Source organism: Canis lupus, chromosome 8, assembly GCF_048164855.1.
Source record: "Canis lupus baileyi chromosome 8, mCanLup2.hap1, whole genome shotgun sequence".
NCBI lineage: Eukaryota > Metazoa > Chordata > Mammalia > Carnivora > Canidae > Canis > Canis lupus.
This window is the reverse complement of record NC_132845.1, coordinates 72,069,429-72,096,165: the sequence shown is the minus strand read 5'-3', so window position 1 is coordinate 72,096,165 and position 26,737 is coordinate 72,069,429. Positions and strand designations below refer to the sequence as shown.

The 26,737-nt window shown below is 44.4% G+C and overlaps 1 protein-coding gene across 10 annotated transcripts in view; it reads left to right on the top strand.

Moving 5' to 3' along the window:
- Positions 1-26,733, top strand: part of LOC140639096 (general transcription factor II-I repeat domain-containing protein 2) — a 66,688-nt gene extending 39,955 nt beyond the window's left edge. For 4 of the 10 annotated variants that reach the window (XM_072837526.1, XM_072837525.1, XM_072837531.1 and 1 more), the window contains 10 exons: positions 685-739; positions 1,064-1,107; positions 4,977-5,054; positions 11,720-11,776; positions 15,034-15,096; positions 17,145-17,222; positions 18,207-18,290; positions 19,095-19,278; positions 19,622-19,650; positions 21,548-23,648. In XM_072837526.1, the coding sequence (XP_072693627.1) occupies positions 685-739; positions 1,064-1,107; positions 4,977-5,054; positions 11,720-11,776; positions 15,034-15,096; positions 17,145-17,222; positions 18,207-18,290; positions 19,095-19,278; positions 19,622-19,650; positions 21,548-23,151 (2,276 nt within the window). In that variant the 3' untranslated portion in view covers positions 23,152-23,648. Of the gene's footprint in view, positions 1-684; positions 740-1,063; positions 1,108-4,976; positions 5,055-11,719; positions 11,777-15,033; positions 15,097-17,144; positions 17,223-18,206; positions 18,291-19,094; positions 19,279-19,621; positions 19,651-20,582; positions 23,649-26,515 lie in introns of those variants that run through there. The other 6 variants (XR_012035946.1, XM_072837532.1, XM_072837533.1 and 3 more) reach the window with 6 other exon arrangements.
- The last annotated feature ends 4 nt before the right edge of the window (positions 26,734-26,737 follow it).

Genomic DNA, 26,737 nt, shown 5'->3' with positions numbered 1-26,737 from the left:
CACTTCTTATTTTCTCAGATTATTATTCTGGAACATAGTTGGAAATGGTGGGCTGTAGCTATCCTTGAAAGACCAGGTCTAAGAGGGTACTATTGCTGAGACTACATATAGGTACAGAAACAAAATGCCTAGGGGAGGGTTCATAAGGTGCACCACACGCCGGGGTATGCAGAGTGACATGATGTCATCCCGAGCCTGAACTATTCACAAAGCCCATTTCCAGAGCAATTGTGAGTTTCTAGAATTCCCTAGCTCCTGTTAAAGGAGGGACCTGAGGGGCGGCAGGTGAGTAGGTGACCTGTATTTTCATTATAGAACAATACTAACATCTCTCACTGACTCAGTTCTTAGGCTCACCAGGCACCATTCTGAGCACTCTGCATGGATTCATTGATCCTCACCCAACCACCATTTTCAGATGAGGAAACTGAGGCCCAGGAAGGTGTAGTAACTTGCATGGGGTTGCTCTGGCCCCAGTCCATTCTGGCTCTGGCTCAGGCTCATGCACGTGGCCCCAAGACATGAGGGCCGGTTTGAGTTTGGCCTCTGCTCAGTACTATTATGTGTAGGCCTGGAGCTAGAGTTCTGTTCTCTCTACATTTGCTTTCACCTTATGTGCCTCTGAATGTTGTCATTTTCAAGGTGCGGAATGAGGCTAGCATGTGTCTTTTTACTCCTGCACAGGTGAGCCAGTGGTGGTCACAGATACTAAGAGATCAGTGACATTGCCAAGTGAAAGGTAAGGGAAATAAAAAAAATCTACAGGTAACCCCGAAGTGTCAGTTTTTAGACCATGGAAAGCTTCCCTTGTTTTGTTAGATATTCTTTATTCGAAAGGCTGTCTGGGATTTTAAGACTATGTTCCACTGACACCTTTGATTGTATTAGAAATTACTAAGAAAGGTAATGTCAAATTAACTAGTTAGTTTCACATTCAGCTGGATGGTGGGAAGGGGAGCTAGGATGGCATAGAGATGGGGGGATTTGAGTACACTGTGTCCAGATGCCTGTGGTTTCCTCTCACCCCACCTGGCTTGTCCTAACAAGGGTTCTCTTCTTTCAGCTGTGGCACCATCAGTGTGAAAACTGAACCCATGGAAGATTCAGGTATGTACACTGATGCTTTTAGAATCAAATATTGAGCAGGTTATCACTTGACAACTCCTTTTGTTTTACTTTTAAAAAATAAGACTTTCAGTAAAGTAGGAAGGGGAGGTGCTTCCTCAATTCGATTTAAAAAAATAAAAAAATAAAAAATAAAAAAAAAAAGTCTACAGGGACACCTGGGTGGTCAGCAGTTGAGCCTCTGCCTTCGGCTCAGGGCATGATCCCAGGATCTGGGATCAAGTCCCATATTGGGCTCCCTGCAAGAATCCTACTTCTCCCTCTGCCTGTGTCTCTGCCTCTCTCTGTGTCTCTCATGAATAAATAAAGAAATCTTTAAAAAATTAATTAACTAATTTAAAAAATTTAAAAATCTACAAAAAGCCATAGCTAACATCACAATTAGTGGTGAGAAACTAGAACCTTTCAGGGGTTCCTAGGTGGCTCAGTTGATTGAGCTTCCAACTTTTGATTTCAGCTCAGGTCATGATCCCAGGGTCATGAGACTGAGCCCTATATCAGGCTCTGTGCTAAGCATGGAGCCTACTTGAGATTCTCTTTCCCTCTGCCCCTCCCCCACTCTCTCTCAATAAATGAGTGAGTAAGTAAGTAAGTAAATAAATAAATAAATAAATAAATAAATAAAATCTTAAACCTAGATCCTTTCTCATTGAGATCAGGAATGAGGCAAGGATATCCCCTTCTCCTACTCCCTTCCAGCATCATACTGAAAGTTGTAGCTAATACAATAAGACAAGAAGGGAAAAGGGAAATAAAGGGCACACAAATTGAGAATGATGAACTATAACTGCCTTCATTCACAGATGACAGGATTATCTATATAGAAAAGCCCGAAGAATTGACCACTACAAGAGGTGGTGGTGAGTAGGGCTTTATCCCAGCCTCTACCCCCTACTCCTTAAAGGAAGGAAAATGGCATTAATTACAAGGAAAATGTTAAAAGGTTAAAAAAATATTTTTTTAAGATGCAAATGCTTAATCAAGGGATGGGAAAATATGGAGAGCATTAAAAGTGGAAAGGTCAGGGGGATCCCTGGGTGGCTTAGCAGTGTAGTGCCTGCCTTCGGCTCAGGGTATGATCCTGGAGACACGGGATCGAGTCCCACATCAGGCTCCCTGCATAGAGCCTGCTTCTCCCTCTGCCTGTGTCTCTGCCTCTCTCTCTTTCTCATGAATAAATAAATAAAATCTTTAAAAAATAAAAAAGTGAAAAGCCTAGAAAACCTAAAATGAGCTAAGTACATAAAACCAAAACTCAAAGTTCAAGTTGATAAAAATGAACACAGACTGGGTCACCCAGCCTGGTTGGTCAGTGGAGCAGGCAACTCTTGATCTCCAGGTTATGAGTTTGAGTCCCACACTGGGTGTTGAGTTTACTTAAAAAAGAAGAAGAAAATATATGGAAGAAGGGAAAATAGAGATTTTAGCATCACTAAGGCCATCACAGTGCGGTTCATGCTCAGCTGCCTCTTAAGGCCCTGGGGGGACCCTTGGGACACAGCTCTCCTCCTCTTTCTCATCTGTGGGTGCTCTTGTCCCTCCCATGCACATATAAACACCTGCTTAGCAGAGCTCCATCTTAAATGACAAAGTCTGAAAAATAATGGGGCTCATCCACTGTAGTTATTCTAGGTAAAACCAACACAGGTCCATGAACAGAGAAGCAAGCCACGTGTACAGTTCAGCACAGTTCGGCTCTTAGGACACGTCTTCAGTCCTGCCCAATTTGATCTTAACCTAGGGCACCTGTCAGAGCTCAAATACACTCTGTCTGTGCCTCCAAAGGTCACAGGTTATTTAAACCCCCCAAGCATGGACGGCTATCAGCTCCCCCAGCAGCCCTTTCCGGTCCCACAGTGTCCAGTCTCCTACACCACCTGCTGGGCCAGAGGGGCATTTCCCACCACCTTAAAATAGACCTCTCTCTTTTTTAAGTCCTCTCTATACCCAACATGGGGCTTGAACTCACGACCCCCAGATCAAGTTGGCCAGGCATGCCCAGGGCTCTTTGGCTGAGGCCTCTCTTTAGAGATGTGGTTCAGCTGAAACACAGATAGGCTCCCTATTAGTGTGACTTACTTTCTTTCTTTCTTTCTTTCTTTCTTTCATTCATTCATTCATTCATGATAGGCACACAGTGAGAGGGAGAGAGAGAGGCAGAGACATAGGCAGAGGGAGAAGCAGGCTCCATGCACCGGGAGCCCGACGTGGGATTCAATCCCGGGTCTCCAGGATCGCGCCCTGGGCCAAAGGCAGGCGCTAAACTGCTGCGCCACCCAGGGATCCCTCTTTTTTTTTTATATATATTTTTTATTTATTTATTCATGAGAGACAGAGACATAGGCAGAGGGAGAAGCAGGCTCCATGCAGGGAGCCCAACATGGGACTCGATCCTGGGACTCCAGGATCACGCCCGGAGCCGAAGGCAGGCACTCAACTGCTGAGCCACCCAGGCGTCCCTAGTATGTACTTTCTACTGCGGATTTCATGCTGCCAATTGAAACGCTTCCAGCTACGTGCAGACTCCTGAGAGCCTTATTTCTTAAGATATTTCTGCAATACTTGCTACATAGAACAAGAGTTGAAATGGTTTTGAGTTTTTCTTTCTTCCTTTCCCATCCTCCCTTTATTAAAAAAGCACCCTGGGGATGCCTGGATAGCTCAGTCAGTTGAGGGTCTGCCTTCAGCTCAGGTCATGATCTCAGGGTCCTGGGATGGAGGCCTTCCCCTCCCTGCTCAGTGGGGAGTCTGCTTCTCCTTCTCCCTCTGCCCCTCCACCCCACTTGTGTTCTCTCATGCTCTCTCTCAATAAATAAATAAAATCTTAAAAAAAAAAAAAAGGCACCCCCCAAACAAAGCAGCTTCAAACAACAATTAATCTTTCTCATAATTCCATGTGTTGGCTGGGCTGTCCCTCAGTTCTGGGCCAGCCTTGTTCCTGGGTCTGAGGCTTCTACCTGGAGAGCTAGACCTCTCTCCTCATGGTCTCACATCCTCCAGGAGGCTAGCGCAGGCTCGCTCACATGGCCACCCAATTCCAAAACAGCAGCAAGGCTGCACCAGCATCCCCAGGTCTCGGCTTGCATCCTGTTGACCAGAGTCCCATTGGCCAAAGCGAGCCACGTGACCGGGCCCAGCGTTAAAGGGTGGAGCTATAGCTTCCACTTCGAGAAAAGAATGGGAGAGACATTGCAGACAGGCATGCCCCCTGGGCTGGGAGAAGCTGTGGCTAGTTTTGTAGCTCCCTACACCTCTCCAAGATGAAAGCTTTTGGTTTTACTAACATAGTTCCCCTGGGTTTTAAAATTTTGAAATGCATTTCATTGTTGTGGGTAAATTAAGATTACAGGTGCCACCGGGTGATGTATAAAAGTATTGAATCACTATATTGTACACCAGAAACTAATACTACACTGTGTGTTAACTGGGATTTAAATAAAATTTTTAAAAATTTGTATGTGCCACCTCAGGTCCCATTACAGAAGAATATCTACTGTATTTCACATAAATGCACATGTCTATGCAGCTGTCTTGAAAGGGTACAAGTTCTCAGACTAGGAACTAGACCTTCTTCCCTTCTCTCCCTCCCTGCCTCTTTCTGTTCCTTTTTTCATCCTCTCCCTCTTTCCTTCTTTCCTTTTTTATTGACTTTATTTTGTGTCTGTTACTTATATTTTTATATGGGTAAACTATTTGCTCACAGAGTGTGAGCTCCACCTTGTTTTGTGGACCCACCACGTCACCACATTCATCAAGGCAGACCCTGGAAGTTCCAGCAGTAGCTCATCATTCTCTGCCTGTGGCTGTGGCCTACCTAACGCATGATTTTATCATTTTCATTGCATCCAAAGGCATGGCAGTGAAAGTGGCAGCTGTGTCAGTCAAGAAGGAATCAGAAGATCCTAATTACTATCTATATAATATGCAAGGTAATACTGTTTCTTAATAATTTTCTTCCCCAAAAGTTATTTGTGATGGAAAATTGTAATTAGCCCCCATCTGAAAAACAGGTGGACAGTAAAAAAAAAAAAAAAAAAAAAAAAAAGCCATGTACCTGGGATCTAGCATAGGGCCGTTTGAAGTACAGCATTTTACAGTCATAAAACAGATCCTGTTTAGCCTAAGTCCACATGCTTTTAGGCAAATGTGAGAGCAAAGGTATTCCAGGGTGTATTTTACTTGAGTCTGTCTGTTAAGTATTCTTTTTTTTTTTTTTTTTTCTGTTAAGTATTCTTATTTTGTGTGTTCTAAAATACTGGCCTGGGTGGCTCAGTCGATTAAGCATCCGACTCTTGATCTTGGCCCAGATCTTGATCTCAGGGTCATGAGTTCGAGCCCTGCATTGGGCTCTGTGCTAAATGTGGAACCTACTTTAAAAACAAACAACCTTCTTCCTAATCTTCTCCTGTCCAGTGTGTCCTCTAAATTACTGGGAAAGTATCAAAAGTTAAGATATGAATATGACAATGAAGACATTCGGGTGCCCGTTCTTAATATATTTGCTTCATTGACATCATACAAGTTAAACGGGGACCAGAAGAGTCTGATTACCAAAGATGCACACTTATCACACGAGGCACAGGTAGGTGGTCTGTGCAGTTGCCTGGCTTGGTCCTCTCCCTGGAGACCAGATTCCCTGGATCCCAGCACAATGCCAGTTTGAGGATGTGGTGTTGTGGCATCCATAGGAGCATTGCCAGCACCTGGATCCTGTTTCATCTTCAACTCCTCTGTGAATGCAGGCGGAGTGGGAGACAATTTGCAATTAATTCCTCAAACATGACCAAGTTTGAAGTGTTTCCTACAAAAATCTTACCTTTGAAATATTCCTGTAGCATTACAGAGCTCCATAACTTCTACTAAAAAACTTTTTCAAAAACTCAAGACTGGGGAAAATGTGTGTTGTCATTGCTCTGTCCTGGGCCTGTCCCCCCACCCCACCCCCACACACAGGTGGCCTGCTGCAGTCTCTTAGGATCCCTTTTCCATCTGCCCTGCGTCCTGTCCCCCAGTCATTTATTCGTTGAGAACAGGGCCTATCACCTCCCTACCCAGCTCACTGTCTGTGCCTCCTCATCACCCATGGAGCTCCTGTGGTGTCCCTGTTCCATCCCCGTTCCCAGCTTCTCTTTCTATTCTGTATGCTTCCCACACCATCACCCTCCCTCAGTTCTTTGGACACACTGCTCAGTCTGATTCCTTATTTTTTTTAAGGTTTTATTTTTTTATTCCTGAGACACAGAGAGAGACAGAGACACAGGCAGAGGGAGAAGCAGGCCCCATGCAGGGAACCCGACTTGGGACTCGATTCCGGGACTCCAGGATTGTGACCTGAGCTGAAGGCAGATGCTCAAACACTGAGCCACCCAGGTGCCCCTCAGTGTGATTCCTTAAACATGCCCTGAATCCTCCTTGCACTGGATTTTTTATAAGCTGATCCCTTCGTGTGATTTCCTTCTGGTTTTGCAGACTTCTGGCAAGTTCCACACTTCTTTCTGGGCACAGTCAGAATCTCTAATAGAACAGGGAGCCCTCAGCTCCTGAATTGCACACAGCATTTAGCGTGGCCTGCTAGTGTCATGTTTCTGCTCTGGCTGCAGGCTGCCCCAGCCAGTGGTGTGCTCCGGGTGGGAAGACACCGCGTCTGCCCCCAGCTCAGAGCCCCAGCGCTGTGTATACAGCCGGCAATCGCATGTGCTTGCCGAACTGAGCAGGTCTTCACAAAGAAGCAGTGTGACCTGTTTTGCAGTCACTCCCGTTTGGAAGGAAGTATATATAATTACATCTTGATTCCCAAGAATATGCTTTTCAACTTAAATGATAAAACCTTGAGGTTTATCAAAATGAACACAGTTGGGGGAATCTAGACTATTCACAGAGTCTGCTCCCAAAGGCAGCAGGGAAATAAAAGATTAGATAGATATACCTACAATCATTCTATTTCAGTTTTTCAGACAGAAGCACATTATTCAAAGAGCAACATACAGGTTAAATCTTTAATTTATGATCTTTCTACTGCTTGGCTTGGAAATGACAGTACTATTCAAGACTTCTTAGTACAAAAAATTCCTTAAATTGGCCCCCTTCCTTCTTGACACCCAATGGGTTAAAATTGCCTGACACTATGGACTATATTCCATAGCACTGAATGTTTTTGCAACCATTTAGATAAAATCTTCACATGTTGGAAGTACTGGCATCTTTATAATCCTTTAAGGAAGAAATGTTTAAATCCATAAAGGCAACAAATGCCACCTGCTCAGAATGGCCGTTGGCCTTGGTAGGGGCCCCAGTGATGTCAGTTGGGCTTGCACAAGGTTTATAAGAAAGCCTGATTTCCCATCCCACCCACCCCACCTGGACCTCACCATCCACCTCCAGCACAGACCTCTCAGGAGACCCCTGATGCACATACACACATACATGACTTGGTCAATACACAGAATCCATGGAAGTCCCATAAAGTCTTTTACATGTGCAGGAAACCCTGTCCGGGGCCCCTAGAAGTGTATGCACAGGACAAGCTTTGCTGAGATACACTGTGCCCAGACTCCCTTGACATGGTGGAGGTGAGAGCATCAACACTATTCAGTTTTTTTCCCCACTGACACTACACGATTTGGGGGAGGAAACTTCTAGGCATAGGGGAAAATGGATACAAAAACCCAAGATCAAGGAACTAACACTGTCTTTCCCACATCCCATCACTGACACTGACTCCGTGCTTCCCTGCTCCCCCATTTAAATGCCCCTCTGATTATGTTGAGCCTGGATAACATAGGATAATCTCCTTTTCTGAAGGTCAGCTGACGAACAAGCTTAATTCCATCTACAACCTAATTGCCTCTTGTCCTGTAACATACTAGATTCATAGGTTTTGAATATTTGTGCAGGGCCAGTGCCCACCACAAGTACTAAAATTGAATGCCAGCATTAAAGTAACCTAGATGAAACGGACAAGCTACTGAAACTGATCAGAGATAAAACACAGAATTTGAATAGTCATAACCAAGGAAAATGAATCTGTACTCAAGAAACTTCCCACAAACCAAAGCCCAGGACCAGATGACTTCACTTGTGAATTTTACCAAGTGTTTAAAGAAGAATTAGCACCAATTCTTCACATACCCAAAAACTGGGAGAGGAGAGAAAGCTTCCCAGCTCATTCTCTGAGACCAGTATTACCTGATCCCAAAATCAGACAAAAAGCAACACAAAACCGAGAACTATAGACCAATATCCCTTGTTAATATACATACAAAGATCCCCAACAAAAGACTAGTAAATGAATCCAGCAATATATATTAAAATGATCCTACCTCATGATGAAGTGAAATTATCCTAGGAATCCAAGGTTTAGTTCAATATATGGAAATCAAGCAGTAGAGCACAATGTAATGGAATAAACGACAAAACCATACTATTATCCTAATAGATGTAGGAAAAAAGTCATTGGACAAAATTTAACATCCTTTCATAATAAAAACACTCAACAAACTAGGAGTTGAAGGGAACTTCTTTTTTAAAAAAAATTTATTTATTCATGAGAGAGACACAGAGACACAGGTAGAGGGAGAAGCAGGCTCCCTGCGGGGAGCCCGATGTGGGCTTTGATCCCGGGTCCCCAGGATCAGGCCCTGAACCAACGGCAGCACTAAACCACTGAGCCACCTGGAACTTCTTAACCTAATAAAGAGCATTAATGAAACCCTACAGCTAACACCCTACTTAATGACGAAAGGTGGAAGGCTTTTGCCCAAAGACCAGGAATGAAACAAGGATGAGTTTTTGCCACTGTTATCAATTGTACTGGAGGTTCTAGGCAAGACAAGTAAAAAAAAGTCATCCAGACTGAAAAGGAAGATGTTAAAACTATTTCTATTTTTAGATGACATGACTTACATGTTGAAAATTCTAAGGCATACACACATTCACATCTTAGAGCTAATAAATGAGCTAGCAAGATTGCAGGACACAAGATTAATATAAAGAAATGAGTTGTATTTCTATATGTTAAGAATGAACAATCAATCAAAATATGAAATTAAGGGGCACCTGGCTGGCTCAGTCGGTAGAGCACATGACTCTTGAGCTCAGGGTCATGAGTTCAAGCCTCACATTGGGGGCAGAGTTTACTTTTAAAAAATGAAAATAGGGCAGCCCTGGTGGCTCAGCAGTTTAGCGCTGCCTTCGGCCCGGGGCATGATCCTGGGGTCCCGGGATTGAGTTCCACGTCAGGCTTCCTGCATGGAGCCTGATTCTTCCTCTGCCTGTCTGTCTGTCTGTCTGTCTCTCTGTGTGTCTCTCTCTCTATCTCTCATGAATAAATAAAATCTAAAAAAAGAAAAGAAAAAGTTATATTTACAATAGCATCAGAAATACTTAATAAAATAAAATACTTAATAAATTTAACCAAAGAATCGCAAGACTCATATACTGAAAACTATAAAACATTGTTTAAAAAGTTAAAGGAGACCTAGAAAATGGAAAGACATTCTGTGTTCATGGATTGGAAGATTTTCTTAAGATTCATGTGGAAATGGAAGGAACCCTGAATAGCCAAAATAACCTTGAAAAGAATACAGAGCATGAACAGGGGAAGGGGCAAAGAAAGAATCCCAAGCGGATAATGAGCTGAGTGTGGAGCCCAACATGGGGCTTGATCTCACAACCCTGAGATCATGCCCTGAGCCGAAATCAAGGATCAGATGCTTAACCGACTGAGCAACAGGTGCCCCTGCATTCCCTGATTTCAAAGCCTATTACAAACCTACAATTATCAACACTCTGTGTTGATAGACATACAAACCAATGGACTAGAATTCCAGAAATAAACCCACATACTTATAGTTAGTTGATTTTCAACAAGAGTGCCAAGACAATTCAATGGAGAAAGAATAGTCTTTTCAGAAAATGGTACTAGAATAACGATACCTGGGGCTCCTGAGTGGCTTGGTCGGTTAAGCACCTGTCTTCAGCTCAGGTCATGATCTCAGGGTCCTGGGGTCGAGCCCAGCATCAGACTACCTACTCAGCAGGGAGTCTGCTTCTCCCTCTCCGTCATTTCTCTCACTTGTTCTCTCTCTCTCTCTTTTTCTCTCTCTCGTTCTGTCAAATGAATAAATAAAATCTTTTTAAAAATTACTGGGTATCTACATGCAGAAAGATCCATTTGAACCCCTGCTTCACACTGTATACAAAAATTAACTCAAAATGAATCAAAGGCTGGAGCACCTGGGTGGCTGAGTCAGCTGAGCATCTGCCTTCGGCTCTGGTCATGATCCCCGAGTCCTGAGATGGAGCCCTGCCTCCGGCTCCCTGCTCAGTAGGGAGTCTGCTTCTCCCTCTGCACCACCACCACCCCCACCCCCGCTTGTGCTCTCTAACTCACTCTCCCTCAAATGAATTTAAAGAAAAAAAATATTTTAAAAAATAGATCAAAGACCTAAATGTAAGACCCAGGAACACGCATGCACTTTGAAGAACACATAGACATAGATTTTTGTGACCTTGGGTGAGATCATGGTTTCTTAGTTTAAGCAGCCAAAGGAAAAAAAATAAACTTTACCAAAATTAAAAACTCATGTGTTTCAAAGAACTCTATCTAAAAAGTAAAAAGAGGGGTACCTCACCTGGATGGCTTATTCGGTGATCTCAGCTCAGGTCTCAATCATGAGTTCAAGCCCCAGGATCGGCTTCACATTGGACACGGAGACTACTTTAAAAAAAAAAAGTAGGGACACCTGAGTGGCTCAGTGGTTGAGTGCCTGCCTTTGGCTCAGGGCGTGATCCAGGATTCCCGGTTCAAGTCCTGCATCAGGCTCTTTGCATGGACCCTGCTTCTCCCTCTGCCTTTGTCTCTGCCTCTCTCTCTCTCTCTCTCTCTCTCTCTGTCTTTCATGAATAAATAAATAAAATCTAAAAAAAAAGAATTGTTAATTTGGGGGAAATTGTGTTGTGGTGAAGATGAAGGACAAGAGTCATTATGTCTTATTTGTACACGCACAGTCTGGGCACCCCAACCCTGCTAGACTTGGGAATTTTTTTCAAGATTTTATTTATTTGAGAAACAGCGAGAGAGAGAGAGAGAGAGAGAGAGACTGGGAGGAGGGGCAGAGGGAGAGGGAGAAGCAGGCTCTCCCTTGAGCAGGGAGCCCAACTTGGAGCTGGATCCCAGGACCCTGAGATCATGACCTGAGCTGAAGGCAGATACTTAACTGACTCAGCCACCCAGGTGCCCCAGACCTTGGATTTACTTTAATGACCAGTGGCAGTGGCAGGCAGGTGTGCAGAAGTGGGCACAGAAAAACAGAATAGGGAATTGGTGGTGTTGGCACGTGGCGTTATTCCACCATCTCTGCTTTTGTAGGTTTGAAACTTCTCCAAATTATAGATAAAATAACAAAGAAAAAGCATAAAGAAAGGATCATTTGTGTGAATTTTATTTTAAGGACTCGAAGTGTTTCCCATGTACATTCATGTGTGGGTCTTGAACTGTTCGTGTGGTTTTAAATGAATTCTTGTTCTTGTTTACATTTTGTATTTTGGCCTTTTATTTATTTATTTTTTAACTGAGCATTTACTTCCCTTTCAGAAAGCCAGCATCCTTGTGGGAGTAGCGAAGTAATAGAAATGGAATTACCAATGGAAGGTTAGAAAAGCCAGGCATTTTATCCTCCTTTTGATTTTGTTGTTTTAGTTTACAGTATTTTGCAGAGAACACACTCTTTTAAACACTCATGACCTAAGTTTAAAAATAAGGCAGCTTCCTGGCATGTCTTAGAAAACCAGCCAAGTCTTAGCCCTAAAATGTGGCCTTATGAACTCTGTCACTCTTCCTTTTCCGATCTGTGATTCTCCTTAAAGCACTCGAATTAGAAGTTGCATGGTAAGAAAACTTTACACCTGTGCCATTTGTTGCTTTATTCCCTTTTGTCTTCTTGATGGGCATATTAAAATTCCTTTTATCTCTTGTTTTTTTTTTTTTTTTTATCTCTTGTTTTTAAATAAACCCTATACCACACATGGGGCTCGAACTCGTGACCCCATGGTCAAGAGTTGCATGCTCCACCGACTAAGGCATCCAGGCACCTCTATTCTTTTGAACAGAGTTGAAAAGTATTTTAGGAAATACTGTTTTTAAAGATTTTATTTATTTATTTGAGAGAGAGCGCGCGCACATTTGCATATGCAAGAGAGAGCGAGAGCAGGAGTGAGGGGATTGGGGCAGAGAGAGGGAGAAGCCGACTCCTTGCTGATCGGAGAGCCCGACGATGTGGGACTCAATCCCTGGACCCCAGGATCACGACCTGAGCCAAAGTCGGACACTTAATCAACTGAGCCACCCAGTTCTTGTTCTCTCTCTCTCTTGCATATGCCCCTAGGAAATTCTTGAATCAGAAGTAGAATTTGATAATATTTCCCTCCATGTGAGTATAAATCTTGAGTATTTATCTAAGTCCTGTACTCTGACAATGGTTCATGCATTCCAGGGTAAAATTAATAAAGGAAATGTCCTCCCCAAACCTAGAGGGATGGAACATCTTTGTCAGTTTACAAGCAGGAAGAGCTTGCTTTTAGGAGTAGGTCTATCTTAGTCCCAAAATAATTTGTATTTTTCTCTTAAGTAAGAGGCATTCTCCAAAGAGCTAATGTGTAATCACTTTGAATAGTTTCTGTGATTTGGAGAGTTCTGGGGTTCTTTCTTTATTGTGGGGGACAGTTCCAATGGCTCCCTGAACATTTGGTTCAATTCTGTGACCTAAAAGAGTTTTGATAAATTTTGCCAGAGAACACACTACGTTAACGGTCCAGTGTTAGAATCATTCACTCACTCCTGGTATGAATCATCTTGAACTTAATTGCTTTAAAACCAGAAGACAAGTCCCCTCTGCCATTATTCAACTTCCATTTATTTTTCTAAATTAACCATTTTTTAAAAAATCGTGGCTAAAAAAACACACCACATAAAATTCACCATCTGAATCATTACCGAGTGTGTAGTTCAATAGTGTTAAGTGTGTGTGTTCTTCACACTGTTGTGCAGCGGGCCTCCCAAACTCTTGCAGATCTGTCCCCATGGAACACGGTGCCCTTCTGGCCCCAACACCCCCAGCCCCCATACCGCCTGCTGTCCCTGTGAGCTGGACCACTCCAGGTCCCTCGTGTGAGTGGAATCACACTATACAATGTCCATCTTCTTGTGACTGGCTTATTTCACCTGGTATGACACTCCCCCTTCCCCCCTGGGGTTCACCCATGTGTGACAGGATTTTGCCATTTCTGACTTTCTGACTTTCCCTGGGTATTGGGGAGGAAGGAGATTTCAAATTCAGTTTAAATCTGTTCCTCCCTTACAACATTTTCTTTCCCTTTGCGGAAGCCCATTGAGACATTGTTCTGTAGGGGCACCTGGCTGGCTCAGTCAGTGGAGTGCAAGACTCTTGATCTCAAGGTCATGAGTTCCAGCCCCACGTTGGGTGTGGAGCCTGCTCAAAATAGATATGAAAATAAATAAAGAATAAAAATTTAAAATAAATAAGAATAAAAATTTAAAACCAAGACATTGCTCTGTCATGGTTTTTTTTAAATGGATAGAACGTATTTAGGAAGGGAAGACCTACATGAGAGTCCCGGTAGAGCTGGTGTGGAGTAGGAGTCGGAAAGATGTCACTGGATGTTGGTCTTGGAAATACCTTGTTTCTGAAGAGATTTTTTAAGTTTTATTTATTTATTTATTTATTTATTTATTTATTTATTTATTTATTTATAATCTCTTCACCCAATGTGGGGCTTGAATTTATAATCCCAAGATTAAGAGTCACATGCTCTACTGACTGAGCCAGCCAGGCACCCCCAAGAGATTTCTTATAGTATAGCAGGCAGCCCATTTATGAGACAGCTGAATTAGTTTGATTTTTTTTTTTTTTGGTAAATTTTTTATTTTGCAGTAAAGAGTCACAAGAAACTGCAAGAACAGTCAGAGAGGTCTGGTGTGTCTTCACCTATTTCCCCCCAGATATTATATCTCAGGTTCCCATAGTCCGATATCCAATAGCTAATTAGTCTTGAGTCTTTCTTCCTCTACCGACAGTTAATGGGCAGCTTTCTGAGATGAGCCAGAGTCAGGTGAGGGCGTCTAGCCACACTTGTGTCTGTTTGTAGAACTCCGTATCGTGATTCTTGCAAACCAGAAAAATCAGTTGTGCCACCGGTGTCATAACAGACTGAACCCCGGGGGCTGCTGGCAGGGGAACGGCCACCCAGAGCACACGGCTTTCTTTTATCCTAGCGATTTCTGGTGACAGCAAGAAAATGCGATATGATCACAGGAACTCCATCACCTCAGAGAGAAGGGCACAGAAATCTGTGTCCACTAATGTGGGTGACAGGGAACTGCTTCATGATGTGTGAGAGTTTCTTGCCCCCCCTTATCCCCTAAAAGGCTATCCTGTCTTACCCTGTGATCCCTTTTAAAGTTAAAATTACCTTCACCATAGAGATGCCTGGCTGGCTTGGTCAGAAGAGCATGTGGCCCTTGATCTCACAGCCGTGAGTTTGAGGCACACATTGTGTGTAGAGATTACTAAAAAATAAAAACGATAAATAAAAATAAATTTTTTAAAATGGTTTAAAATGTCAGGCTAGGGGCACCTGGGTGGCTCAGTCGATTGGGCATCTACCTTTGGTTCAGGTCATGATTCCGGGGTCCTGGGATCAAGTCCCACATCAGGCTCCTGGCTCAGTGGGGAGCCTGCTTCTCTTTCTCTGTCTCTCTCTCAAATAAATAAAGTCTTAAAAAAAAAAAAAAAAGCCAGGCTAAGCTACTGTTTTTGTACAGGAGCAATAAAAGGTTGGAACATGAGAATACATAATAACAAATGTCATTTTAGCAATTTTTTTTTCAAGATTCCACTCAACGTGTCCCTTCAGAAACGAATGAGGACCTTGAAGTCGAAGTGAAAATTGAAGGTTAGTTGTCAAAAGCTTCATCAGAGTGATGCTGCTCAGTGTGGCTTTCATTTCCTCTTAAAGGGTTATTGTGGGGAGAAAAATTAAACTGGCATCAGGGTGTGTGTGTGTCTCTCTGGATATATGGGGGGCCAAGGGGATGTGGGTGTGCGTCTGTATGTATGTAGGGGGTGTGGGTGGGGTGTATAGGTATATACATGTAAGTATGTGTGCCTATGTGTGTGTGTGTTTTAGGTCATGCACATTAGCACTGGCCAGGGACCCGACTCTGCTCCATCCCAAGTGAGGGAAGAAAGAAGAGGGTGCAGGGAGGGGTAGGGCTGCATTCCCTCCGAAGCATATTCCCTCTTCTGCTGGATTATAAAGAGTTCAGGGGCGCCTGGGTGGCTCAGTTAGTTAGGCATCCGACTCTTGATTTTGGTTCAGGTCGTGATCTCAGGGCCATAAAATCGAGCCCTGTGTTGGGCTCTGCCCTTGGCATGGAACCTGCTTAAGGCTCTCTCTCTCTCCCTCTGCCCGTCTGTCCCTACTTCCTCACCCTCTCTCCCTCAAAAAAAAAAATTTTTTTTTTTTTAATAATAAAATAGGGACGCCTGGGTGGCTCAGTGGTTGAACGTCTGCCTTCAGCTCGGGGCGTGAGCCTAGGGTCCTGGAATCAAGTCCCACATGGGGCTCCCTGCATGGAGCCTGCTTCTCCCTCTTTCTGTGTCTCTGCCTCTCTCTGTGTGTCTCTCATGAATAAATAAATGGAATCTTAAAAAAAAAAAAAAACTTTAAAATAAAAAATAAAAAAATGATAAAATCAAATCTCCAAAGTTCATCCACATTGCAGCATATGATAAAACTTCCTTTCTTTTTAAGGTTGAATAATATTCCACTATGTATATAAATCACAGCTTATCCATTTTTCCATCAATAAATGTTTGGATGGTTGTCTTATTTTTAAGAATATAACATAGTGTAACATAGACAGTTGTCAAATCACTATGTCCTACACCTGAAACTGTTGCAACACTGTATGCCAACTCTACTTCCATTTAAAAAGGAAGAAAAGGAAACAATAGGGGCACCTGGGTGGCTCAGTCGGTTGAGCGTCTACCTTTGGCTCAGGTCTTGATCCCAGGGTCCTGGGATGGAGTCCTGCATCAGGCTTCCTGCTCAGCAGGGAGTCTGCTTCTCCCTCTGCCCCCTGCTCATGCTCTCTCTTGCTCACTGTCTCTCAAATAAGTAAAATCTAAAAAAGGAAACAATAAATTTTATTTATTTATTTATTCATGAGAGACACAGAGAGAGGCAGAGTCACAGGCAGAGGGAGAAGCAGGCTCCCTGAGGGATGTGGGACTTGATCCCAGGACCCTAGGATCACACCCTGAGCCAAAGGCAGATGCTTAACAGACTCGAGCCATCCAGGTATCCCTATTTTTTATTTTTTAAAGATTTATTTATTTATTTATTTATTTTTAAATTTTTATTTATTTATGGTAGTCACACAGAGAGAGAGAGAGAGAGAGGCAGAGACACAGGCAGAGGGAGAAGCAGGCTCCATGCCGGGAGCCCGACGTGGGATTCGATCCCGGGTCTCCAGGATCACGCCCTGGGCCAAAGGCAGGCGCCAAACCGCTGCGCCACCCAGGGATCCCAAGATTTATTTATTTTAGAGAGAGAATACGCAGGGCAGAGGGGCAGAAGGAGATGGAGAGAGAGTCTTAAGCAGGGTCTGCCCTGAAAATGGAGCCCAACTCCAGGCTTGATCTCTCAACCCTGAGATCCTGACCTGAGCCAAAATGAAGAGTCAGACTCTTAACCAGCTGAGCCACCCAGGCACCCAACATCCTTTTTTTTTCTTTTTATCTTAAAGATTCTCCTTTGACATCAACACTAAACTGCAGAGACACAAATATAACTAATGCCATGCCACCTGGCAGCTAATTGTTCTCTGAAGCTTTAAAAAATTGGGTCTGTGCTTTTCTGATGAGAATGGCATGTTGACATTTTTAGAGAATTAACCTAATTTTCTTGAAGTTCTAAATTTCATTTTCTGTTTTTAGGAAGCACAAATTCATCCACTATTACAAATTCTGCAGCAGGTGTTGAAGATCTTAACATTGTTCAGGTGACAATTCCAGGTATGGAAGTTTATCTGGCTTTATCATAATTGACTCTCTATCTTTCTGTTATATTTTTGTTCTATTTTAGCCATTTTATATCTTTTTGTTATATTTTTGTTCTATTTTAGCCATTTTATGACATGGGTTGGAGCTATTTTATTTTGTTTTGTTTTTTGCTTCATTCAGCCTTTCAACTAAGGAATGACAATTCAAGAACATAAAATACAAAAAAAAAAGAATATAAAATACATTACAGAGGGGATAATTGTCACACACTGAATATCTTGCTTGTATCAGACATTATTAATCGGATATAGACTGCTTCTCACATCCATGCCTTGGCATTACCTGGAAAAAACATCTCAAGGCAGGCAACTCCAAGCACTAGCTACCATTACATAAGAATTGACTACAGAGGTGGAATTTATTTGCTGCCCGTCAAGCAATCTTTTCTGAATATGTATATGTAAAATGTATCTAGAGAGACACAAAAGAATCTAATAACATAATTTCTCCAAGGAAGGAAACAGAGCCAAGAGAGGGATGGGAGAGAGATATTTCACTGTGTGCTGTTCTATGTCTTATGAATTTTGAACCACATAATTGCTTTAGTTATTCAAAGTTAAATACAATAAAAATTTTAAGTATTGAAAAATATTCCCTCCTAATCCTAGTATATCTGATTCCTTTTACTTGTCATATTGCATTGACTAGGATTGCTATTATAATGTTGAAGAGTAGAAGTGAAAGTGGACATCTTTGTCCTGCATAATGTTGAAAAGGTTCCCTAAAGTAGGATGGAGTGTGTTTACATGGATTTATAATTTGGGAAATTCTTTATCATCTCTAATGGCTTCCATTTACACATTTCCAAGAACTAAATGGAATGATAAGCCAGGTAAAGTGCTTCTTTCATGTGCTGTCAGGCACCTCCTCCAACAGCTTTTGTGGAGGCAAATATATCAATAACACTAGTGTGCTTGATTGTCTAATTACTTTTAGATAATGAGAAGGAAAGATTATCCAGCATTGAAAAGATAAAACAACTAAGAGAGCAAGTCAATGACCTCTTTAGCCGAAAATTTGGTAAGTTTTTACATTTTTATATATCCAAAATGTATATATTTGAAATATTTCTTTTTATTGGAATACTTTATTGATATTTCTGGGGGTGCCTGGCTGGCTCAGAAGAATGTGTGACTCTGGATCTTGGGGCCATGAGTTCAAGCCCCATGTTGGGTGTAGAGCTTACTAAAAAAGCTTTAAAAATAGGGACACCTGGGTGGCTCAGTGGTTGAGCATCTGCCTTTGGCTCAGGTCGTGATCCCAGAGTCTTGGGATTGAGTCCTACATCAGGCTCCCCACAGGGAGTCTGCTTCTCCCTCTGCCTATGTCTCTGCCTCTCTCTCTGTCTCTCATGAGTAAATAAATAAAATCTTAAAAAAAAATTTTTTTAATAAAATAATTATATATAGAAAAAGAAACTGATCTTTCTGCGAAGGAGCTATAGTCAAAATCAGTGTGTATTTTTCCTGAAGAGCTTTTACATGGATACACTAATCACGATAATAATGTCTATCTTTGATTTACTGAGTTCTTACCATGGCTGAGCATTGCTTTTAGCACTCGAATGTGATTATTTAATCTTCATAAAACCCTTTTACAGGTAGATGCTGGATTGTTTCTCTTTCATGGGGAGAGAATCTGAATCTTTTACTGCCCGTTGCCAATGTCAAAGTCAGTAAGATTGTCTGTGAAGTAATGATGGCCAATGGCCCATGTTGTTACTGGACGGGAAGGACGTTGACATCTTGGCACTAAAGACAAAGCCTGGTCTGGGAAAAGTAAGTGACACACTTACATGGTCTTCTGTTGCCTGTCTCATCACAGGTGAAGCAATCGGGGTGGATTTCCCTGTGAAAGTTCCCTACCGGAAAATCACATTCAACCCTGGCTGTGTGGTCATTGACGGCATGCCCCCGGGGGTGGTCTTCAAAGCCCCTGGTTATCTGGAAATCAGCTCCATGAGAAGGATCTTGGATGCCGCAGAATTTATCAAATTCACAGTCATCCGGTAAGTGAGCCTTCCCTACTTGGTGGTGAGAATGAGTCTGAAGGTAGCCCCTTGCTCTGGGTGGGCAGGTGGCTGCACAAGAATTGTTTTACCCCAGGAGGTGGGCGGCGGGGCTCTGAGGTCAGGTGCTGTGCCAGGCTGCCTCTCATACTCATTTTATCGTATTCCGCTTCTGGGAGCTGTAGGTCCGTGTCCCTGTTTCTTAGTGAGAGCGAGCAGCCTCCTGTTTACCTCCCGCTGCACCTAACATAGAGTTGACACTCCCCAAAGTCTGCTAAGTAGAACTAAACGGACAAGAGAGGGCAAGAGCTTTGTTGCATTCACTGTGTCTCTTTCTCTTCAGACCACTTCCAGGCCTTGAGCTGAGCAACGGTGAGTATTGCGGGTGCGGGTGCAAGATGGTCTTTCTGGCCCCCACTGTGCGGTGCCAAATGTCTCAGCAGGCGCTCACCACGGGCTCCTTGCTTCTAGAGCCTTGAGCCTTAGAGCAAAGCGTGATGCTCTTCAGATGTAGTATACTTTGCCTGCCAGTTATAAAGTCCTTTAATTCTGGTGCTTGACCAGGCATTTCTTCTCATGCGACAGTTCGATGGAGCTCGCTGGCACACTCTCATTCAGGACCCCTTTATGGCAGGGGGGCTAGTAACGTAATACTGAACTAGCCCTTCTGAGGATAGCACCTACCTGCCTGGCCACCTCAGCTCCATCCCCCAGGACCTCCCCCTCAAGATCTCCCCACAGTTCAGAGCCAAAAGGGTTGCCACCTAGCACAGAGGGGGGGTCCCAGGACCCCCTCTGGTCCTGAGGTCAACATCTGTTTGATTGAGTGATGCCCCATCCACTGTGCCTCTTAAATATTCTGAACATGTCCTCTGGAGTCATTGCAAGCGAGTCAACAGCATCCTGTCGAGTGAGTAATGCAGATGTAGAGATCTCAGGAGTCTGAGTCACTAGGGAACCTCCTCAGTTAAAGCTGGAAGAACTAAAATATTCTTTCAAAATGCCCGATTACTATTCCTAAACTTATCTTGTTGCTGGATGGTTTTGTACATTTTTTGTAGCTTTACTGAAGTGTAATTTACATACTGTAAAATTCACTAGCATGAGGTATACACATGTCAGTGATTTTTAGTAAATTTACAGAGTTATGCAACAACTGTCACTATAGTCTAATATTAGAACATTGCTGTCATCCCCAAAAGATTCCTCCTACCCATTTCTCTGTCATTTCCCATTCCCACCCTCAGCCCCAGGCAACCACCAAATTGACTTTCTTTCTTGTCTCTGCCCACATTTTCTTAAAGTGAATTTTTAGACCTGTGTTCTCTCCAAGTAGAGCTCACCTGCATCATGGCCAGATTTCTTTAAATTTAAAACAAGTAAGTTCTGTGCGGTTCCGTGACTACGACCAAGGTCCTTTGTGACTCACGGCAGGTAAATCACGTGCCTTCTGTGGTCATCCCCTTTTGGTTTATTTCAAAGTTCTCTTGAGACTCAAGGGAAAAAAATGGACATTAAACTGTAAACATACTGCATATCATTCTTGCTTAAACCAGGTGTGGCAAACGTACTTGCTGAACCTCAAAAGATGCCGTTCATAGGGCTTATGTACCTTTTAAAAATGGGAATAAGTGGCCAAGGACTAGGACACCTGGGTGGCTCAGTGGTTGAGCATCTGCCTTCAGCTCAGGTCATGATCCTGGGGTCCTGGGATCGAGTCCCGCATCAGGCTCCCCAGAGGGAGCCTGCTTCTCCCTCTGCCTATGTCTCTGCCTCTCTGTGTGTCCCTCATGAATAAATAAAATCTTTTAAAAAGAGAGAAAAGAAAAGCCAGGGACTTTTGTATCAAGAAAAAGAAAAGCCAGGGACTTTTGTATCAAGAAAAAGAAAAGCCAGGGATATTTTCATAAAAGTCAATTTTTGGGAGCCAGGGATGCTTGGCTGGCTCAGTGGGTAGAGCATGCAACTCTTGATCTCAGGGTTGAGAGTTTGAGCCCCACATATGGCATAGAGTTTACCTTAAAAAAAAATTGGTTTTAAGTTATCTTTCGGAATCGGAAGATCTGGCCACAGGTCCCACACTCCCTCCAGCAGCAATTTACTGGAGCTGAGAGTCAGCCGTCTATCTCCATAGGGGTGGGTTAACCATGCCCCCCCACCAGCCACTTCACCCTGATGTTTGTCATCATGTTTTTGCTGTCATTTTTTCATATAGTAGAGCTAAGAGAAAAAAGTGAAATATTTCTTGTCTCCATGTCTCTGTCAAAAGTGGGAAAAAGAAAGATAGACCAGGAGGGCCGTGTATTTCAAGAGAAGTGGGAGAGAGCGTATTTCTTCGTGGAAGTGCAGAATATCCCTACGTGTTTAATATGCAAACAGAGCATGTCTGTGTCCAAAGAGTACAACCTCAGGCGTCATTATCAAACAAATCACAGTAAGCACTATGACCAGTATACAGAGAAGATGCGAGACGAGAAGCTCCATGAGCTGAAGAAAGGGCTCAGAAGGTACCTCTTGGGATCGTCAGAAATTGTGGGTCCTGAACAGAAACAGGTGTTTGCAGACGTGAGTCCAAATGACAGTGTGGCTGTGCAGCCCGTAGAAGATGTGGCTGGGAGCTTATGGGAGAAGTTACGTGAAAAAATCAAGTCGTTTGTGGCATACTCTATTGCAATTGATGAGATCACGGATATAAATAATACCACCCAGCTGGCCATATTCATCCGTGGTGTGGATGAGAATTTTGACGTGTCAGAAGAGCTTTTGGATACGGTGCCCATGACGGGCACAAAATCTGGCAACGAGATATTTTTGCGTGTGGAGAAAAGTCTTAAGAGGTTTAACATTGATTGGTCCAAACTGGTCAGTGTGGCCTCTACCGGCACCCCCGCAATGGTAGATGCGAATGACGGATTGGTCACAAAACTTAAATCCAAGGTGGCGATGGTTTGCAAGGACTCGGATCTGAAGTCGGTCTGTTGCATCATTCACCCGGAATCTCTTTGTGAGCAAAAGTTGAAGATGGAGCACGTCATGAGTGTGGTGGTGAACTCGGTGAACTGGATATGCTCCCGTGGACTGAACCACAGTGAGTTCACCACTTTGCTCTATGAACTGGACAGTCAGTACGGCAGCCTGCTGTACTACACCGAGATCAAGTGGCTCAGTCGCGGGCTGGTGCTCAAGAGATTTTTTGAATCGTTGGAAGAAATTGATTCCTTCATGTCATCCAGAGGAAAGCCCCTGCCTCAGCTGAGCTCTCAAGATTGGATCAGAGACTTGGCCTTCTTGGTCGATATGACAATGCACCTGAACACTTTGAACATCTCCCTCCAAGGGCACTCCCAGGTCGTGACACAGATGTACGACTTGATCCGGGCGTTCCTAGCCAAACTGTGCCTCTGGGAGACTCACTTGGCCAGGAATAACCTGGCCCACTTCCCCACGCTGAAGTCAGTTTCCAGAAATGAAAGCGACGGCCTGAACTACATTCCCAAGATCGTGGAACTGAAGACTGAATTCCAGAAAAGGTTGTCTGATTTCAAACTCTACGAAAGCGAACTGGCCCTGTTCAGCTCCCCTTTCTCCATGAAGATCGAGAGTGTGCATGAAGCGCTCCAGATGGAGGTCATCGACCTGCAGTGCAACACGGTGCTGAAGGCTAAGTATGACAAGGTCGGGGTCCCCGAGTTCTACAAATACCTGTGGAGCAGCTACCCCAAGTACAGAGTCCACTGCGCGAAGATTCTCTCCATGTTCGGGAGCACCTACATTTGCGAACAGCTGTTTTCCATCATGAAACTGAGCAAAACAAAATACTGCTCCCAGTTAAAGGACTCGCAGTGGGATTCCATGCTCCACATCGCGACGTGACTTAGGACACGTGCCCGGCCATACCCCGAGTCGGGGCACAAGACTAGAATCCTCTGGGCCCAAGGGATGGCACCATGAGAAGACGAGCTATAAAACCTTTCTCTTTTCCAGTGTTTTCCACTTTGACTTGGAAACGTTACTTGCAGTATCCTACCTGTTTGTATGACATTTTATGCCTCACCGTAGTCCAGTAAAGATCAAGACGGTTTTATTGTATTTCTGGGGTGCCTTTCCTTACAGCTGGCGGGTTTCACTCACCCCTGGCGGCACTGAGTCCAGCACACTGATGTTTTAGATCAGTCAACAGAGGGACGCCTGGGTGGCTCAGTGGTTGAGCATCTGCCTTCGGCTCAGGTGTGATCCTGGGATCCTGGGATCGAGTCCCGCATCAGGCTCCCTGCTCACTGGGGAGTCTGCTTCTCCCTCTCCTGCCACTCCCCCACACCCCTGCTCATGCTGTCTCTCTGAAATAAAATCTTTAAAAATAAATAAGGGCACCTATTTGTGTTTGAGCATCTGCCTTCAGCTCAGGTCGTGATCCCAGGGTCCTGGGATGGAGTCCCACATTGGGCTCCCTGCAGGGAGACTGCTTCTGCCTCTGCCTGTCTTTGCCTCTCTCTGTGTCTTTCATAAATAAATAAATAAAATCTTTAAATAAATAAAAAGATTAAAAAAAATCAGTCAACAGAGAAACAGAGATGTGTGCATTTGTGGAGTAGTATAAATGCACACACATCTATCTCCCCACTTTTTGTATGATGACCCTTGTGATCTAACATGTTTGCAAGCTTGGGAACAGTCCCATGGAGACACATTCACATATCATAGTACTCCTGAGTGACCTGTCTACCTCCACGCCGACCCACAAAGGTAGGAGTTAAAAATGGAAAACCTCAGATAACAACACGGCCTTTCAAAGGCCAAGGAAGCTGAGGTTTGCAGGTTGTTTCTTTGTTTTTGTTTGTTGGTAAACTTTATTTTGAGGGGTGCCTGGATGGCTCAATTTGTAGAGCATCCTACTCTTGATCTCTGGGTGGTGAGTTCGAGCCCCACAGTGGGTACAGTGATGACTTAAAAAATAGATAAATTGTATTTTGAAATAATTTCAAGTTTACAAAGAAGTTGCAGAAATGAGAATGGTATGAAGAACACTTACACATCCTCTTGCCAGATTGTCATATTGTTGAAATTTGACCCCTGTGCTTTATCAGTTGTTTGCCTGGGCTCCCTTGCTCACTCACTCTCTTTCTCTCGCACATGTGCGCACGCGTGCGCACGTGTGTGTGTACATTGCCTATAAGTGTGTATACACGAGTGTCTGAGTGTCTATAACGTGTGTATAAATGCATGTGCCTAATGTTTTTCCTGAACCATCTGAAGGGGTTACATACATCATTTACCCCAGAGTACTTAAGGGAATATTTTCCAAGAATAGGGATATGCTATTACCTAACCATGACTTAGTGATTAGCTCCAGTGAATTGAACGGTGATGTGTTGCTTTGATCTCATTGACTGTGGATGGTACCCCTTGTGATCTAACGTGTTTGCAGGCTGGGGACAGTCCTTTGGAGACTGTCCTGATGTCCTTTTTTTTTTTTTTTTTTTTTTTTTAATTTATGATAGTCACAGAGAGAGAGAGAGAGAGGCAGAGACACAGGCAGAGGGAGAAGCAGGCTCCATGCACCGGGAGCCCGACGTGGGATTCGATCCTGGGTCTCCAAGATCACGCCCTGGGCCAAAGGCAGGCGCCAAACCGCTGCGCCACCCGGGGATCCCTGTCCTTTCCTATATAGCATTTAACCCCGGAGAGTTGGCGTAGAAAGCTCGCATGCGCGCGCGCGCGCGCGCACACACACACACACACACACACACAATGTGTTCTTAATCCCTATTAGGTACTAGAATTAGTGATGCCCCAGTTGTGGCTACTTTCCAGACTAGAGGAATTAATCTTTCCAGGGAACAAACAGGCTAATGATCCCGACCTGGTGATGACCCATTCAGGAAGCAGTGGACAGAGGGATCCCTGGGTGGCTCGGTGGTTTAGCGCCTGCCTTTGGCCCAGGGCATGATATTAGAGTCCCAGGATTGAGTCCCACATCAGGATCCCTGCATGGAGCCTGCTTCTCCCTCTGCCTGTGTCTCTGCCTCTCTCTCTCTCTCTCTGTCTCTCATGAATAAATAAAAATTTTTTTTAAAGGAAGCAATAGACAAATGGATTAAAATGAAGGGAGGCTGCAGGAGAGAGACCAGCCTCCAGGCCATTTCCTCCAGCCCCCGCCTGGAGCCCAGATGCATGTCCCCAGACTGAGGGAGAATGACCCAACCCCGGCAGTTCCTGTCATTGGGCAGTTAACTGCAGTGCTGCTGGGTCTGGCTAGTTCAGAGGCTCACTTCCTGGGGGGAGGAAGGGGCTGGTTTACAACAGGGTCGGGGGACCCACCCCTGGAGTACCTACCTGAGCAGGTGTCAGGTGGACCCTGCAGGAAAGGGTCAGCCCCCTCATGTTATAAATCAGCAGCTAGGGCTGAGAGTGATTAAGTGACCTGCCAAGGTGACACAGCAGAGAAGTGGTCAGGGTTCAGATTAGGTCTGTGTGACTCCCAAGTTGTTCCATGACAGGTGGCTGTCGTGTGTAGCTTTCCAGTGGTTAGCCCATCTGGTGATGCTGAGGGGACAGCCGGGCTCAGCCTGGGCTGCCTTCTGTGGCTGGACTGGACTGGATTTCCAGCTTTGGGCTGTTGACTACAGGCGGCTGATGCTTCAGCCCCAGCTCATGGGCTGTTCAACGCCTACGACCCCTGGCTTCCTTCTCTACCCTGCATGTGTGTTGGGACCCCAGTGGTGTCACTCATGTGGACTGAGCCAAGCCTAGGAAAACTGACTGAACGAGCAGGTGGTTTTCCGGGGTCGTGGATTGATCGGGTGCCTGCAAATGAGAGCACAGGAGCATGGCGGTGGGGCCCAGCCCAGGAGCCAGGGACTGGATTTGGTGGTCCCCATCAGTTCCTAGGGGCAAAGGGTACAGTGCAACTCTCCTGAGGCCCTGCCTTCCCATTCCAAGGTGGGCAGAGGACACTGGCCACTCCTCCAACACACGCCTGGGGTTGGAGGCTTGGAGTTCTGGAGGCCAGGCCCACGTCACCTCCCTCCTCTGAGTGTCCCTTGGCCACAGCATCTTCCACTAGGACTGAGCCACAAACCAGGAGTTCTGTAGGGTCAGGAGACTATAATGGATCCAGTAAGGCTTTGGAATCAGAAAGAAAAGCCTGACTCCACCTCCCAGCTCTGTCATATTACCCTAAAAAAATTGCTTATGTTTTCTGAGGCTTGGTTTCCTCCTCCATAAACCTACCTGACAGGGTTGTTCTCAGAACCAGAAACAATGAAAGAAAGAGCCCAGCATTATGCCCGGCCTCAAGAAAACTGGCTACAGTGTGTGTGTAACTCAGACGCAGCATTTCCAGAAGCCAATGGAGAGTGCTGGGCGGGCATGCAACAGGGACCAGCACAAGGCCATCTCCAGGGGACCAGAAATACAGAAAAATGTGAAGAAAACATTTGATCAGGACTTTAGCTTGGAA